Below are 17436 nucleotides of genomic sequence, written 5' to 3' on the forward strand. Positions count from 1 at the left end.
CAGTGCATAGACATTCCACACAATGACATAAGAATGCTCAGGTTGCTGCTGTCTAGTCAACCACAGCCACTCTGATCAAATAAACAGCATAGTATTGCACACGTTTCATCTTACCCATCCTTGCTGTATTATTCAATTTAGAAAAGGTCACACTATTGACTCCAAACAACCTGATCCCATGAAGACCACAAAAGCCATGATGCATATTAGGCCTATCCCATTGTGGTCCTTGCCTGCTAACCTGGGGGACAAGTCACTTGTTGCTCTTCTTTATTATATCCACTAGGTGAAAGCAATTTCCCATTCAGATCAATAAGGCCACACATCACCGGAAAACCTACTGAAGAAAGTTTTATTTCCATTGTTAGGACAATACAATTCCAAAATGTTATTTAAATTCTTCACAACAGCTAGGAAAATGATGTCATCAACAACAGTTTTACACATAATCTTAAATTATATAATTAGTCTGTAGTGGGTCAATATTCCAAGGTGGGGGATTTACAGTTGAACATGTTTTGGTGGAAGTGATGAAGATAAAAAAATAATATTTAAAAAGTTATTAGATACAAATGATAGCAAAATAATTACATCTTTCATGTTTAACAAATACTAAATAACAACCTTGTTTTAAAATATATTTGAATATTTTAGTTTCTTATTCATACCAATGACATCAAAGCAAATAATCCACTTAGCTTTTCAGCAACTCTCATAATAACTACAGTACACAGCTGTGACATAAATTAATATGGCAATATTATAACTCTCATTAATGATGTATTTTCTATTAAACATTTCATCCATTGACATTCAAACTTGATTGACTAACATCTATTGATACCCTACACTCAGTGATTTCTCTGGGGATCTGTAGGCTTCTGTGAGGAGCAATCAATGAAAAGGCAGTAAAAACAACAAAGAGAAAAAGAGAAGTGTCCACCAATCTGTTCACCTACCTTTCCTACTGCATGACATTGTCTTTGTCAAATTCACACACAAAGTACATAGTGAGGTGACAGGCCACATCTATCCACTCCCCTGCAGCCACCATCTCCACACAGTCCTCGTCCTCGTAGGCATTGTTTGGCTCGCCTTCCCGCCACTTGCTGAAAGTGCTCATGGGAGACCGCTCCACGTACACAAAATGGCCCTCGCGCTCCAAGTCATTGAGGCCGATGAACGCCCTGCCGAGGCCCGCTTCCGTGATGTACGCTGCGACGGCCACGTTGGCCCGTTCGTCCTTGGGCATGGCCAGATGTCCGCCCCTCCCCTGACAGTAGGCCTCAGCATCTAGGTAACGCTTGGCCTCCTTGACCAGAAGGTAGACCTTACCGTCTACCTCTTTGATGCCAGCGACAGCTGCAGGGGAGGGCAGGGCTGAAAAATGAGCACTTGGATTTCTAAAACCACACTGAACACAGCCACATGTTCATAAAGTTGCTTTTCAAACAACAGAGCAGAGCACAGGTAATTGTGAGGAAAATTGCAGTCTGACTTAACCTTGCAGTATTCACTATCTGTGTACCTATCTTTTTTTTTTGGCCTTTTTTGCCTTTAATGACAGGACAGTGGAGAATGACAGGAAGTGAGTGGGAGAGAGAGTCGTGGTGGGATCTGGAAGGGACCACGGGGCGGGATTCAAACCCGGGTCGCCGGCGTATGGTGCAGGTGCCCCAGCCAGTCGCGCCACGGGCGGGGCCTGTGTACCTATCTTTAACGAGCAGTGCATTGTAATTGCTTGTTTGCATACCAGATTGTCTAAGTGGTTATGATCCAGTTTACAAAATTACTACAGTATGATACATATGTTAACACATTCATAGGACAAACGGTGGACATACCCTTTTTGATGAACTTCAACTCATTGGTTAATTGCGCCACTTGATTGTCCATTTCACCAATCATCTTCCGTAATGGTGCACACTCACAGGGGAGTCCTGTATGAAGGTGTCAAAACCGCCTTTTAAGTAAACTTATAGAATTCTGTCAATTCAATATTTCATTTCAAAAGTCCAAGTCAGTCTAATGATTTGTCCTACCGGAGTCTCCATCAGGACCTTTTGGACCTGGATCTCCCATGTCTCCTTTCTCACCTGACAAAGAGACATGTATAATCTTCACCACTCCCATAAAACGGCAGTTATTATTGAGAGATGTGATGTTACTTTACCCTTGTATCCAGGAGGACCCATCTTCCCATATCGACCCATGAGGCCCTTCTGTCCTTTGATTCCTGGAGCACCTGGAAGACAACACGTCATTTTTGTGACATTGCCATGACATCATCTATGAAAATACCATTGGACAGAAATAATCTTCATCATGTAAGAATTCAACTTGGCTGTTAGAGTGTGTGATCCTTACAGCTTGAGTCAAGTCCTGGCCTCATTAAAGCAGCGGCAAAGGCTTGTGATCGTTAGCACTCTGTGGTCTGCAGAGACCTCTGACCCAGCAGTAAACATGCAGCAGCTCTGGTTATCTTTAGCAGGGTCTAACCAGGCAGCACATTACTCATGCTGTCAATTGCAGGAATGCAAATGCATGATAATCCTCAGCCTGCATCGTCTGAAACTCTTCCAAAACAAACTTCTGATCTGTTTGTTTTATATACAGTATGTTGTGTGTATATAACTATATAGCATAATTTACATTATACTCAAGTGTTAGATGATGTAAAATGTGATTTAAAATGGTTTCTCAGTCACAGAGCCATCTGTAAACCTGTTAGGCTACATAATATCCTAATACCATGTTTTCATAACTTTATGCCAACATTTACAGATCCACAAAAATAAATCATCTTGTGTGTATGGCAGGAGTTCCCAAACTTTTCAGCCCGCGATCCCCAAAATAACGGTGCCAGTGACTTGCGTCCCCCACTATCCCCGGAGGTGGTAGAAGTATACAAATGTGGCACGCAACAGCGTACATGCATTAATAGGCCTATTGAAACACACGCATAATATCACAAAACATAAGAAACACACATAACAGCCTAACAACCATTATTATTTATAATAATCACATCATGGCTCAAGGGGCCATTGCTATTTCTAATAGTTTTAACTTTTTTTATTTCCAAAAATCATCTCGCATACAATATACATCATGTAAGTGATAGGATATACATTGGAGAAATACATGGAGAGAGATTTCATTCAGAGCCATACCGGTCTCTCCAGGGGGACCCACTCTTCCTGGCCTCCCTGGGGCTCCTTTCTCTCCCTTCTCTCCTGCCTCTCCTGTGGGGTCATTCATGGAAGTGGAAAACGTTCAGAAATGCAGCACAAAGTGGAAAAACACATCAACTGTCTCCCTGGAAATCAGCACGGAGCACATCGGTTTCTCTCCCAGCTACTATCAAAATCAATTGGCAGGATTTCCCCTGGTGGCTCATAAGCTAGAAGCATTGACTCTGCACCTTTCAGTCCGGGGACAAGGATCTGGACAGAGCACGGCTCCTCTGTCATTTGTTGGCCACACGCGGAAGTCACCAGCATCAGTCCCAGGATGGTCACTAACACACACGATGAAAGCACGTTCCTGTGCATTCTGAGACACTACCAACATACAAACCTCACCACTGAGGCATGATAAACATTAGACCACATTAATTCAACAGCAAATCTTATGTCAGCAAAATAAAGATAAATTAGATAAAAACTAAACAGGAGTTCACACAATAGTCACAGCAAATAACAAATAGCAGAGAAAATTAGGTGTACAAAAACTCGTAAAGACTTCCAAAATTGGTACTAATGTACTCCAACAATGCATGGGCCTAAGGTTTGGACATATCTTCAGACAGAGCCTCTTTATAGCCTACTGAAATTAGGCTAGTTGATTAAATTAGAAAAAATCAATATGCAAACATGCAAAATATTCCTGCTATGATATTTGTCTTAATACTCAACAACAACTTTATTACAAATATCTTGAATTTTAGATCATAAAGATAATCATGTAAATGTAGCTATGTAAAGCAACAACTTACCACTTAAAGATGTACAAGTCTCTGTGGCTGGGTGATGGTTAATATGGTGTAGGTTTAAATGAGCTACTGGAGACAACAGAAGTGAACTCACTCTGGGTGTATTTCTCACGTTCCTACACTAGACCCCACAAACTGAACGCTGTGTGAGGGTGAACCAAAAGAGTCAACACAGACATTTTTTACAGATAAAGTCAAGCACTGGGCTGTGCTCAGATAATTGCTTGGGAAAGTAATCAGGGTCATTGGCATGAAGCCCTCCCTGATAACACAGGCATTCTCTGTGAAATGATGGATGATCAAGAAACAACACAGCCATTCTTGCTGATTAGAATGGACTTAAATGACTACAAAGTTGCAGTTATCAATACTGACTGCACAATACATTGCGGAATATAACTTTGGAGCCCTATTTGTTCAACTGGTGTGAAATTTGCAAATTATTGTCCACAAGGTGGCAGTAGAATGTCATGTACCGATATGTGCAATTGTGTAGTGTGCATAATGTAGGTTTAAATTGATACCTGCCAACAAAGAATTCTTAGAAATTTCTACATTTTTAATTAAACAAAATGTAAAATGTAAACAAAATATTTGAACATATAATGTGTGTTGTCACTCACTGCCATTGATATACACTGATACTGATATAACACTGATACTGTATGCACTTACTTGGAGCAGCCCATGCACTTACTTGGAAGCCTATTCATAAAGATGCTATGCTAAAAAATTACAATAGAGTAAATTAGGGGAAAGTCCTTCAAATAATCGTCTACTGAGATTATGCGCTAATCACTAATCTTATAACGCCTTAATGTAGGCTGCCCGAAAGATATATGACCTCCGTTTCTCTTTAGCATGGTATGTAACCACTTCCTTTATCCTTTCATAATAAGTTCCACAAAGCTCTGCAGTATACTGTAAGGCCCTAATCAGTATATTTTGTTAGTCTGTAACCAGCGGTTAGATTGTAGATCATTCAGACACGTTTTAATATTTAAAAGGAAAATTTTGTGGTGGTTTTGCTTATTGAGAAACTTAGCTCTGCATAAACCTCAAATCTCAAAATTAAGCAAGCATACAAAATGAAGGGGTTCAATTTCATCGCTCATTTCATGTCCGTAATGAAAAAGTACCCAAAGACAGGCACTGTCATGCTCAGTGGTTCAGAAAATCACCAATGGTTGTTAGATCATAGCATTAAGATGTAGTATTATGACCATATAACACTGGCAGTCTGTCATGTAGTTATGCAGAGTCATATAACTTGTAATGAAGTTGAAAAGATTAATTTAAGGGTGATTTTTGCATTGTCCCTTGTTTGTGATTGCATAGATTTGCAACAAATGGGCTCAGTTCCTTACTGCCATCTTCTAAATTCAGATTCCATGAAGCCCACTATAGTCGTTTGCCAAACCCTGGCAACACAGATCATGTAATCAAAATCAGTATGTCAAAGAGATTGGAACAAGCTCATCTGATTTTACTTCACCAACAGATGGAATCCTTAACATTAGATTATCAGCAGTGGTATAGTTTAGCTGTAGTACTGTAGGTATACTGTGATGTAGACTAGATAGCTGTAGTGGGTATACTGTGATCAACCCAAAATGTTAATACCCTTATATTTTAAGTGGGTATACTGAGATGGTGATGCTTGTGAAGTGGGTATACTGCGTAGTCCTGCATATCACATACACTACACCACTGATTATCAGTTCATGTTGTGATGTACCAATAGCAAAAAAGCTGTGGATTTCAAGCAATGCGCACATTAAAATTATTAAAAGAAGAAAATCTTGGTGGAGGTGGGAAACGTTAAGAGAGAGGTTTTGTTTAGTCCCTGCTGCTGCAGTTGTTTTTGCAAAACAAAGCACATTGATCTCACCATAATCCTACTCCTTCCTCACATTCTGCTTTTATCTGCTCTGCCAAAGGAGATCCACCACCACAAGAATATCACAGCGCCCTTCATGAGGAGGTGAGAGTTCAATGCTAAGAATCACTCTAGACAGGGGCAAAAACAGGTCTCACATAAATGCATTTTGATTAATATCCAGCTGCAACTAGAAATAGAACTATATTTGCATCTCGGTGCCACTTTGTTGTTGATGTTGTTTCACATATTCGTTTTTGATGTATTATATCTTTCGATGTGCTGTGTTCCAGAATAAACTCCTTGGCCTGTTAGATTAGGGAATGTGTAGTTGTCTGCTATTGTGGAGATGAGCGTCTGTTGAACCTCTCTAAAGAGGTTGCGTTTTCATATAGCTCAGACAGGGTGGGAATATCAACAGAATTTCAATGTCAATCTTCATTTGAGAATCTGCACAACATCTCACCTTCAGTGCTGTAAGCTATCAGCCGTTCTCTGTCCACGGAGAACTAACTACCTGGAACTCTGAAAAAAGGAAAAACAGAAGGATTCCATAAACGATAGCTGAACGAGATGACACCTCAAAATGAAATGACCTTTGCTGGAGATGCCTGGGGAATTTAAATACACGTTTCCTCCATCATTTATTCTCCATTTGATTATGGCATTTGATTTCTGCATTAGTGAGACACTTTTATCTCCTCATTCTTCAGTCACGTTTCACATCATTTAGTGATGTCAGCTAACTGTTATTACCCAGATCTACTGCTGACAAACAAGGGTTGGCCGAGGAATGCTCTTTGGATTTGTTTCATCGTTAAATGGAAAAGGGTGTGAATTAACAGTGGATTACTTCCTAAAAGTGGAAAGAGAAAAGACACCATGAGGAACCAAGATGCTAAAACAGACTGTAAATACAAGACAAAATATTACTTAAACAAGGACAACGACAGAGAGAGGGAAAGACATGGAAGACAGTCGACTGCTGGAAATGCTGTTGCGGAGATTGAGAGGATTCCTCTTCCCTAATGGGCATGCCAGCTCCGGAACCAAAATAATTATCATAATCTCTGAGGGTCGTTGAGACAGATGATCAATCATCTGCTTAACTCTGTCAGAAAATGACTGGTAGAAACCTGACCCAACACACACAGAGAGAGACACAAGTGCACTCTGTAGCCAAATGGACAGGACATAAATGAAAGCTTTTCTCTTGTAGCATAGAAGATGGGGGGAGAAATAACTCTAAGTGAGCCCCCATCCGCACAAACACCAACACACAAGTGCACACTAAAGACAAATGGACAAGAAACAAACGAAAGCTTTTCTCTTATAGCATAGAAAATGGGGGAAACAGAAAATAAAAAATATAGAAAATGGGGGGAAACTGAAAATAAAAAATATGGTCTCTGGAAGGGACAGACCTAAAGGGAGTCTCATCGACTCTCCAAACCGATCATTAGTGCTCTAATACCGCTCTGTGCTCCCTCCAGTGACATTTTTAGCATGCTAATTTGATCCAGCAGACTGACCCAATACTGTATGTCATCCTTAGCCTAATTGCTCCACTTAGATGGCAATAGCAGCTCTACTTAGGGATGAAATCTTATCATTTTTGGTCAATTGACATCTTCCCCTAATCGCTGATAATGAGACATTTGTGTTTTTATAAGGTCACAAAAAAGAGGATAGTGTAACATGTTGATATATACACAAAATGGCCGTATTACTGTAAAGAGATTTTGTTTTTCATGCAGTCCACTGGACTTTTGACTTTTTACTTTCATGAAGTTCATATTGTGTCAGTCAATCTCTTCATGAACTTCCAGTTCACCCCAGGAATTGGGTGCTATTTGAGTGTAAAAGCATACCAAGGGCCCATCAGTCATTAGAGTTGCAGTGTACTTCCCAAATGCATTTGCCATGAGAAGCAGGCTATGGTTGAAAGCATAGACATAATATACATGTATATTATGTCTATGGTTGAAAGGCTTAAAAGTCTGATGTGAAAGTAAGTCATTTGGAAGCTTCAGGACACGATTTCAGTCGCTGGGTTCTTATGTACACCCTCTTTTCTCACCATCATATCACTGGGTTGATCTGTGGCTGAATCATTCACAGGCAGCCTGGTCTTAGAGGAGCTGCGTCTTAAAGTGTAACATGCCAAACTGACTGAGGACTCAGAGATACTGCACACACAAACACACATACACACACACACACACACACACACACATTGATACTTATGTAATCATACATACTGTACACAGACAGTCTGACAAACAGAGGGGAAGAGAGACAGTGAGAGAAGCAGTGATAAGTCAATGGCTAAATTAAACTAAACCAAATGCTGGTTTCCTAGTGTTGAAAATGTGGCTGGAGTCGTGCAATAATGTAGGAGCAATATAGATACACTATGATGAATGTATAAGTATAAGTATACATACTCTTTTGATCCCTTGAGGGAAATTTGGTCTCTGCATTTATCCCAATCCATGAATTAGTGAAACATACTCAGCACACACACTAATCCCAGCGCAGTGAGCTGCCTGCAACAACAGTGGCACTCGGGGAGCAGTGAGGGGTTAGGTGCCTTGCTCAAGGGCACTTCAGCCGCTTTCTACTGGTCGGGGTTCGAACCAGCAACCCTCCGGTCACAAGTCCAAAGCGCTAACCAGTAGGCCACGGCTGCCCCAAATGGAGAATGCAGAGTTCTTTAAGGACAGTCTCTCCTGATAACACTGACACCAGCTGAAAGAGCAACAAAACCTCAGCAAAACTCTCTCATCAAAATGCATTTTTTGTGTCAATGTATCTGAGCCATCTGAAGACCTCCACAAAACAGATTACACTTCACTGATCCCACAAAAGGAGTATAATGTATGTTTGACCTGCATGTATCTTTTCGACCCCTTCTTGATGAGTTTGCAATGTGCCTTCAATTGGATTTGACAGAAATCATTCTTTCATTAGCAGAGACCAGGAACACGTAGTTATAATCTACTGCAGTTAGCAAATCTCATAACTCAATTTATCTCCCCGAAACAATGTTACAGTCGTACACAGGCGGGCTGAGAGCAGAACTGCATCTGATCAGCTCACATGTAATTGGTTTAGTCGTTCTCAGCTCGGAGGGCATTTTATTGTGTCTGAAACTCCTACAATCAAGCTTCATCGGATAGCTCCAAATCATGGCACACAGACAACTGTATTAAGCCCTGCAGTCTACTATAAAAGGCCCATATAAAAAGGGGGTCTCTTCTTTCCATGTGCCCACGCTCCCTGAACTCTAAATATGGTTCAGAGACCTCCATGGCCATACATGTGTGTGTGATGTGAACATGTCTTGTGTGCATTAGAATATGTTCATAATGGCTATTTGGCTAAAACTGTATTTAAAGAAAATGAATGTGATAAATCTCTACTGATACATTTTAACTGTGATCGTGGGGATATGTACTTTCACCCCTCTGGAATGGTTCAGCCCATTGTGTTAATAGACCTCTGAAGTTCGCCTACAAAAAAGCTGCCATCTTTGAGGTCCGGTATCTTGCGATTTTTCCTATGGGAAAATAACATGGGTTTTTGAATTATCGCACCTGTTAAAGAAGCACTATGCAACAATTTTAGCAAAAATGACCTTAATTATGCAGGTTGAGAGTCGTTCTGATTGTTCTACAACACTTTCTGGGTCGTTTGGTGGGTGCTTCATCTCCCCCTATCGTTTCTCCACGGAAAAAACGAATATGCAACTTTCTGGACCCGGTCCGGGTAAATCCGGATGTGACTCAGCGGAAGTATCCAATCGTGCCTCGAAAATGTAGTCAGATTGTAGTTTCGAAGAAGACTGCAAAACGGACGCTGACTTGGCTTTGTTGCTGTTGAAATTGTAAGTAGCCTACCCTTGGGTGAACTTCGTCTTTGTAATGTGGTTTGATAGTCTCTTGAACAATGTGTTTGTTTTATTGTGAGCCCTGTATGTGTTTAGCTTGGTTTCTTGATGGCTAGCTCGTGGGGTTTAGCATAGCAGTCACTTGCTACCGAAGCTGTGTAGCCTAGTGAAAAATGCTAGCCCAAATCCGGCGAAAACCCAGAAACAGCGAAGGAATAACCAGACCTGCATAGTGCTTCTTTAAACTCTCACGGGGACGAAGAAGTGTGAAATGCAGACGTTTTTGCTCAACACACTTTTGCCCTCTGCCTTAGAGTGGCTCCTGTGATCTTCGGTACGTTAAGACGGCAAACTTAGAATTTTGCTACCCCAGAGCTAACCTGCAATGCAACTTGCCATAGGTAGTTAGCTAACACCCGGATCTCCTTATATGGGCAAAGATGGCAGCTTTGGTTATTTTTTGTAGGAGAACTTCAGAAGTCTATTGGGCTGATTGGTTGGACCTATTTAAAGGCTGGCTCATGTAACCCTACAGTCACATTAGCTACAAGAGACAGCGACAAAGCGGCAGGTTGCCATTCATTTTCAATGGGAGAGGCCGTTTGATGAGCGACAAGTGCATGGTCGCTATGCTGCGAGCAAGGCACGGCCAAAATAGACAAGAAGTCTTGAGCGATGCGACAAGGTGACTGTCTGTGACTGGAGTGAAGTGGAGATGACGTTCGTTGCTTGAAAGTAAACTCAAAAAATGTATCCAAGATGGGGCAGCTAACTCATAGACGGCAGTATTCAGGGTTCAGAAGTTCAGGGTTTATGACCTTATATTTTGCAAAAGTTAGCGAGAAATATGTACTATTAAATCTAAAAAGTCAGGTTTTGGAACCAAAAATACATCAAAATACATCTGAAGCCATGTACGATCTATCTGTGAGCCACCTAGCACATAGAAATCGGTAGCCATCAATCACCTGCGAAGCACAGCCTTGTTTAGGCCTACTGCCCACTCATCGGCAATTTGATGAGTGTCAAGTTGTCGCTGTCTTTTGTAGCTAATGTGACTTTAGGGTTAGAGAGACTAGACGAGCTAGGAAGAGACAAAGAGCAACAGAGACTCAGTGAGAACTGGAGAGTTTGGAGGAAAGTTAAGAAGGTATATCCCAACTTGATGTGAGGTTGATGTGGTGTGATGCAGGAGTTCCAGGGTTTTGAAGTAATGTTCCCAGTTTCCTGTAAGGTTTGGGAAGGATTTAAATTCGATGTCCAAGATATGCAGGATCGCCATGTTGGACGGTGTTTATAGTTCCTAGTCTCATGGATTGTACACTGGGCCTAGTTTTAGGCAAATTCAGAAGTAGAAGTGAGAAGATTGTAAACATCACTTTGATCTGCAGCACACACTGTACATGTATTTAATGGATCAATGTGAAATACAGGGTCAGCAAAGACTAAACATGTAATGACCTGATGGTTTTCACCAGATTTAAGTAGAGTGGAAATCAACAATAAAACCAATGATGCTTCACAAAATGCACATCACCTTGTTTTCAAAACATCCTATCATCAGCATTCTCTATTTTAATTTGTATTATGATGCTGACATTAAAAAAAAAAAATGCTGCAACGAACCTTCCCAATGAAAGTTAACAAACTCTGTCATGATTTAAAGCATGGGTAAACATTTCACCATGTGGAAATTTTGCCATTTGACACAATTTCCCCACTCCGGCTTCCTATGCAGTAAAGGGCCTTAGTTAGTATTACAGCACCTGAGGGGCATGTTAAAACTCCAAACTCAACTCCTCCTCAGCAGACATCACAGATCTCCATATCGGCAAACACATTTCCAGCCGCCTGAGGACCACTGATAAATCACCTGACCTCCATGCATGATTATCATCCCCAGAGGGCAAGTCTGCATGGCTAGCTCATAAATCCCAGCAGATTCCATTTATCTACATGAAGAACCCACGCATGGATGGAGACCTTGACATTACATCTACGCTGCCATGATTATGAAATCTGCAGTAGTTTATGTTGAGAGTATGGGTGCTGGGTAAGACTGGATTGGACATGGTGTATGTTTTGGATTGCACATTTGTTTTCAAAAGAACACTGAGATTTTTAGATGTTCCGGAAATACATTGAAACGAACAACAATGTCGATAGATAAATCAGTCATTCTACTTCATGGACCAAGATTACCAGCCATTTATTTTCACTTACACTTTGACTTCAATATGTTAAAATGTGCAAAAATAATTGTCTGAGTTAATTGGTGTAATTTATGAAAAGGCTATTTGCCATGCATCACTGGTCTTTTAGGGTTGGCTAGATGACTTTGTTTTTCATATCAGAGTAAGTGGCTGTAAACAAGGGGAGTGGCTCTGTGTCCTCTCTACAGCTGTTGTCTTCCTTTTAACAGAATGATGATACAACTTCTAGTCATTTCACTCCGAGTCCTTCAGTTCCCAGAAACATCAGCTCCATTGTGGGTGTGGATTAACCGCAGACAGCCTCACAACTGTAAATAATCCTGTAGTACACTCCTCCCTGACACAGCGTCTAGACTGTGAGGAATCAATATTTTCATGTGGTTCGGAAGAATAGAATTTGATTAGCCTAATTTACACACCTTCAGTACTATCACAGCACAGAATCAAGATTCAAGAATGATCACAGGCCAAACATGTACCATGCACCTGCCATCCTATATGGAACATAGAGTGCTCATAGGGGGTATTCTGTATGTCTGCATGGTCTGCTTAATTCATATTCCAAGCCAGGATCTTGTGCCTGAGGTGCTTTTCAGTCTCTAAATAGGTGTATTGTACATCTTATCAACATCCACCTGGTCTGCATCAGAAATTCTCAAATATGGTATATAATCATGCAGAATATGCTCATGATTAAACCCACCAGTCAATGATAGGTTGGTGATGTTAAGGATAAATTATTGAAGATGAATTACAAAAAAACTTGACTGCAAAGATACCCAGGGTGGGTAAGTGCAGAAACCTATAGGAAAACCTTGGTCGCCGCACAGTCTACCTCTTTTTCCTTTTATTTTAATCCCAACGTTTGGGAGACAGAAAGGGTCAAGCAGGAGTGTGATTTTATAATATTCTAAACTGTTAATGCATTAGATGACTAAGTTGATTTTCACAAAAAAAGGAGTATAGGGCATTATACAAACTAACAAGTAAGTAACAAAAATACAATCATTTGGAAGTACTTTTATACTGGTGTACTGGTATAATTGCTACACAAGCCATTCATCAGGCTATATAATGTGCTTCATGCACATTATTCATTGTCACTGGGTTTGAGATGGCTATTGGCACATTTAGAGCTGTTTAGACATTTATAAGCTGTTTTTAAAAACCAGACCACCAACCCTATGAGCTGGCAATTATACAAATGGAGCCGGGTTTGCGCTTTCCTCCCTAAATAAACAAGATAAGTCATGCCCTGCCACTGCAAACAGCAACCACGTTTTAAGTTTTTCAAATGCAACACTCTTAAATGGTCACCAGAGCAGATGGCTTGGAGACGCATCAACCTAGTAGCAAAGATAAATAAACAGCAATAAAAGAATATTGTTTGGCCATATTATGAGTAAAATGGCTACCCTGTGGCACATTTGGTAGCTTTTGATTTTGTCAAACAATGAGACACTCAAAAAAATCCTCAAGGAACTTGTGTTGCTTTGAAAGGCCACGTTACCTACGAAGGTTTTTGGCGACACATGACATGGGTAAGGGGGGGGGAAAGCAGCCATGATTAAGTTGTGTTTTGTATTAGGTTGTGATACAGGGTGTTGTATCCTATAGCTGCTAGCCATGAAGGTTATTTATCTTCAGGGTTATAGCCCACCATTTGCAGGATGGAGCACACAGTCCCAGTCAGTGAACAAATGAGGCAAGTGACAGCATTCAGAGAGATGGGGATGTGGAAAGAGTAAGGCTCAGTAGCCATTGGGCAGCTGAATGCTGCCAGGAAATAATTTGTGGTTATGTTCTATGAAAGTTTGATAGGTGTCAACATTTGATATCAGTTCTCTAGGGCCTTTTGACTGATAAGTTTCAGCAGCAGTGTTAAGTCCTGACCAGTAACTATGTAGACTATGCAGTACTGAGCCTTTATTCTGACGTTTATTGTTACATTTAAACAACCTACTGACACACTGTGAAATAGGCCTTTAACATGGTATTTTCTTCATGTATTTGAATAAACACTGCTTACCATAACACAAACTCTTGCATAATCGACTTAAAAAAAAAATAAAAAAACATGGGAGAGCACTAAGACCCAGAGGATGTTGGCAGCTCTCAAGTGAGGAGACTGGAGTGATCATAGCTACAAGTTTCATCGGAGTCAGCTATATAAAGCCAAGTCCTTAACCCACCTACCAGCAAAAAACGGATGCTATTCAAGGTGCTTTGAGCCTCATCGCTGAAGGGGTACACTAACCCTTTCGTGTGAAATATTATATATCGATATTGTTTCATGTTTCTAATGGCCTAAATGTTTTATTTCCCTATTTATTTTCGAACGTACAATTAAATTATGAAGGGTAAAAGGAAAGAAAATACATCGAAATGCAGCATTTGGGAAAGCCACGGAACTTTTTGAGAGTATGAGAGGAACGAAGAAGTGGATCAAATATTCAAAAAAATCTATGATTCCTGAAATCAAAATAAGCCGGATGTACGAGTATTCAGAGGATACTTGTCAACTTTGTTTGAATGGGCTGAAATTGAGAGGACCATTTCTGAATATATTTCAGTATGAAATAGACACTTACCTTTTTCTTGTGAAAGGGGGCTGAGGGATGGATAGCCCAAATAACTTGAAGCCAACATCAACGAGTTTTGGTCAGGTACATAACAACTCCACCAATAATGCCAATGTATCTTATTCATCTCAACCTGGTGAAAAGACCACCGACTTAATTTTCCAAGCAAGTCTAGCCGTCATTCTCTGCGTTATAACTTTGGCAACAACATTATCAAATGCTTTTGTCATTGCAACTATTTCGCAGTCACGGAAACTGCACACCCCAGCGAACTTTCTTATAGCATCTTTAGCGGTAACGGACCTTTTGGTATCCATCCTGGTGATGCCCATTTGCGTGCTGTACACAGTAAGTCACACATGGACTCTTGGTCAAATTATTTGCGACATCTGGCTGTCTTCGGACATAACATGCTGCACGGCGTCTATACTGCATTTGTGCGTAATAGCCCTGGATCGTTACTGGGCTATAACGGACGCGGTTGGGTACGCCAAAAGGCGCACGCCGGCGAGGGCAGCGGGTATGATCGCCACTGCTTGGATCATCGCTGTGTCCATCTCTCTACCTCCCTTGTTCTGGCGCCAAGAAGTAAAAGCTGAACATTTGACTAGTTGTTCTGTGAATACTGATCACATATTCTACACTATTTACTCCACGTTTGGAGCATTCTACATCCCAACTTTGCTGCTTATCGTTCTTTATGGGAGGATATATGTCGAAGCGCGAAAAAGAATTCTTAAACAGTCACCAAAAGTTGGCAAAAGGCTCACGTCTGCACAGCTGGTCAGTAATTCGCCTGGATCTGTTGCTTCGACTAGTCCGTTACACTTTGGACGAAAAGACTATGGGTTAAATGATACAAATGTGCACCAGGTTCAGGTGACTCTGTCGGACGGACTTCTGGAGAAAAAGAGAATCTCCGCTGCTAGGGAGCGGAAAGCGACCAGAACCTTGGGTATAATTTTAGGAGCTTACATAGTATGTTGGTTGCCGTTTTTCATCTATACACTGCTGGTACCACTATGTTCGTCATGCTTTCAACCAGAGTTATTTGATTTTTTCACATGGCTTGGCTACCTCAACTCGTTGATAAATCCAATAATTTACACCATGTCCAATGAGGATTTCAAAAAGGCTTTCCACAAACTCCTGCGATTTAGATGTTGTGTAACTTAAACAATGTAAAAGACTCGAAAATAATTTAAAGCAATGTTTAACGAAAAATGACAATGATTGAAAATCAAATGCAAGGCAACAATGCTGAGGTAAAGTTAGTATGGAAATTTGAACTAGTTAGTTTATTTTAAAATGTAGTCTAAAACCAGTGTAATACTGAGGTGATCAGGGGACCATTCACTATTTAATCTCACTGTCAATTGCTAGGAGTCATGTTGATTGTTTGTTATGCCTTGGAAATTGCCAAACAAAAATAGACCTCAAGACCAAGGTTAAAGTACACATGTATTTGCTGGACAGTGGCATGGGCTTTGTATTGAGATGAATGTCATAAATTGAGTAAATCTGAAGTAATATTTGCTCAATGAAAACAGGTCTGGCTCATATTTGCTGAGTACACATGCATCTATAGAGTCTCCATGTTCTGTGCATACACCCTTCAGCTGTTTGCTCCGATGGACATTGTCGTTTTGGCAGCTAAAGATAAAAAGGCATTGTTCCTTAGCACAGTGTTTTAAGTAGTCATGAGCTACAGCTACAATATAGGTTCCATAATTAAAATTACTAGAGGGAGACTCAGAGCATGTTTCCTTTAAGACAGCAATGACTTGTAACATGTCATGTGCCATATCACCTAAGGGATAGCTGTCTGTGTGCTGAGCTTCTATATCATAAGGCATAATTAAATGCTTTGCAATAAAAGGGACAAGGAAACCAAGCTTTGTCTCATCGTAGTCTTTTCATGTTGCACCTTGTCATTCAAGACTGTATCATCCCTCCATGATGGGGAAAATATGGATTAGTTATTATGTCCATATTATGTCCAGTGACTGTTGACATCTTGCTGGTATTAAGGTGGATACAATTGATCAGCTAAATGTACAATACAGCATTTTGCCAAATTATTTTTTATTGATTCATGCTATTTGAATGTAATTCATATGCTATATGTTTTTTTTCACCAGTTAGATTACATTTGTTTCACCAGGCATAAATGCATTATAGTCTCACATGACCTCCCATTTGATACCTTTGGACTCACCTCCAGATGTGACCAACTTTTGCGCACACACAAAAAATCACACAGAATGGAGAGAGCTTGAGGTAACAGGTGGGGTTTTATGCGAGATTCCTTCAAAAGCTCAGCTTTTGGCAAAGCTAGTCATGCGTCATCATAATTAGACATTTCTCCCTTTTGGCTAAAGCTGAATTGAGCTTAACAGTCGGAACAGCTAAGCTGTGGATTTAACTGCAAGACAGGAACAAGAGTGAATCATACCTGTTGGAGGAGTCTGGGTGTAAGATGGTTACAGAGCACTGTCTAACTAAATGACATTCTGGAGCAAAATAATTTTGCAAGTAGAAATTGCTGAAGAAAAAAGGAAAGCAGTGCATGAAACTTTCAGGTTGATAAAATTGTTTTGGAGAACCATGCTTTGGCTTCTGTGAAGCACACAACAGTTCAAATCCAAACTGGGGCACAGTGACTGATGAGAAGGAAAGGGTTATTTATTTAAGGGCATAACATACATTTTTGTTTTTTTCTGGGTTTGTAGAATTCAAGGGGAAAAGCTGGAACGATTACATTACCATGCAATAATTTATGCATTAAACTTAGGTCCAGGGTGAAAGTGAATTACTGAATTTTCTGTGCATATACATAACCCATCTTGTCCTCTAAAAAATAAGAGTCCATCACT

The 17436-nt window shown here is 40.4% G+C and overlaps 2 protein-coding genes across 2 annotated transcripts; one reads left to right on the forward strand and one right to left on the reverse strand.

The window, feature by feature from the left end:
- Positions 1 to 434: 434 nt before the first annotated feature.
- Positions 435 to 4035, reverse strand: colec11 (collectin sub-family member 11). The gene is made up of 7 exons (XM_076300003.1): positions 3998 to 4035; positions 3425 to 3586; positions 3174 to 3245; positions 2174 to 2245; positions 2043 to 2096; positions 1845 to 1940; positions 435 to 1380 (listed from the first exon to the last, which is right to left on the reverse strand). The coding sequence occupies exons 2-7, from the start codon at positions 3552 to 3554 to the stop codon at positions 965 to 967; spliced, it is 840 nt and encodes a 279-aa protein (XP_076156118.1). The 5' UTR covers positions 3555 to 3586; positions 3998 to 4035; the 3' UTR covers positions 435 to 964.
- A 10561-nt stretch (positions 4036 to 14596) lies between these two features.
- htr1b (5-hydroxytryptamine (serotonin) receptor 1B) lies at positions 14597 to 15736 on the forward strand. The gene has a single exon (XM_076300004.1). The coding sequence runs from the start codon at positions 14597 to 14599 to the stop codon at positions 15734 to 15736; it is 1140 nt and encodes a 379-aa protein (XP_076156119.1).
- Positions 15737 to 17436: the final 1700 nt, after the last annotated feature.

The sequence above is a fragment of the Alosa pseudoharengus genome, unplaced genomic scaffold (assembly GCF_046254945.1).
Source record: "Alosa pseudoharengus isolate Yale_2024_CS ecotype anadromous, Long Island Sound unplaced genomic scaffold, YU_APseudo_1.1 YU_APseudo_1.1_scf_22, whole genome shotgun sequence".
In the NCBI taxonomy this organism is placed as follows: domain Eukaryota; kingdom Metazoa; phylum Chordata; class Actinopteri; order Clupeiformes; family Clupeidae; genus Alosa; species Alosa pseudoharengus.

What these genes read in the sequence shown, in the direction of transcription:
- htr1b (XM_076300004.1), top strand. Translation starts at nt 14,597, where the DNA reads ATGGATAGCCCAAATAACTTGAAGCCAACATCAACGAGTTTTGGTCAG.
- colec11 (XM_076300003.1), bottom strand. Translation starts at nt 3,554, where the DNA reads ATGCACAGGAACGTGCTTTCATCGTGTGTGTTAGTGACCATCCTGGGA. An exon ending in CCTTGTCCCCGGACTGAAAG is followed by an intron (nt 3,246 to 3,424) that starts GTGCAGAGTCAA and finishes ATGACCCCACAG; the next exon opens with GAGAGGCAGGAGAGAAGGGA. An exon ending in GGGTCCCCCTGGAGAGACCG is followed by an intron (nt 2,246 to 3,173) that starts GTATGGCTCTGA and finishes GTTGTCTTCCAG; the next exon opens with GTGCTCCAGGAATCAAAGGA.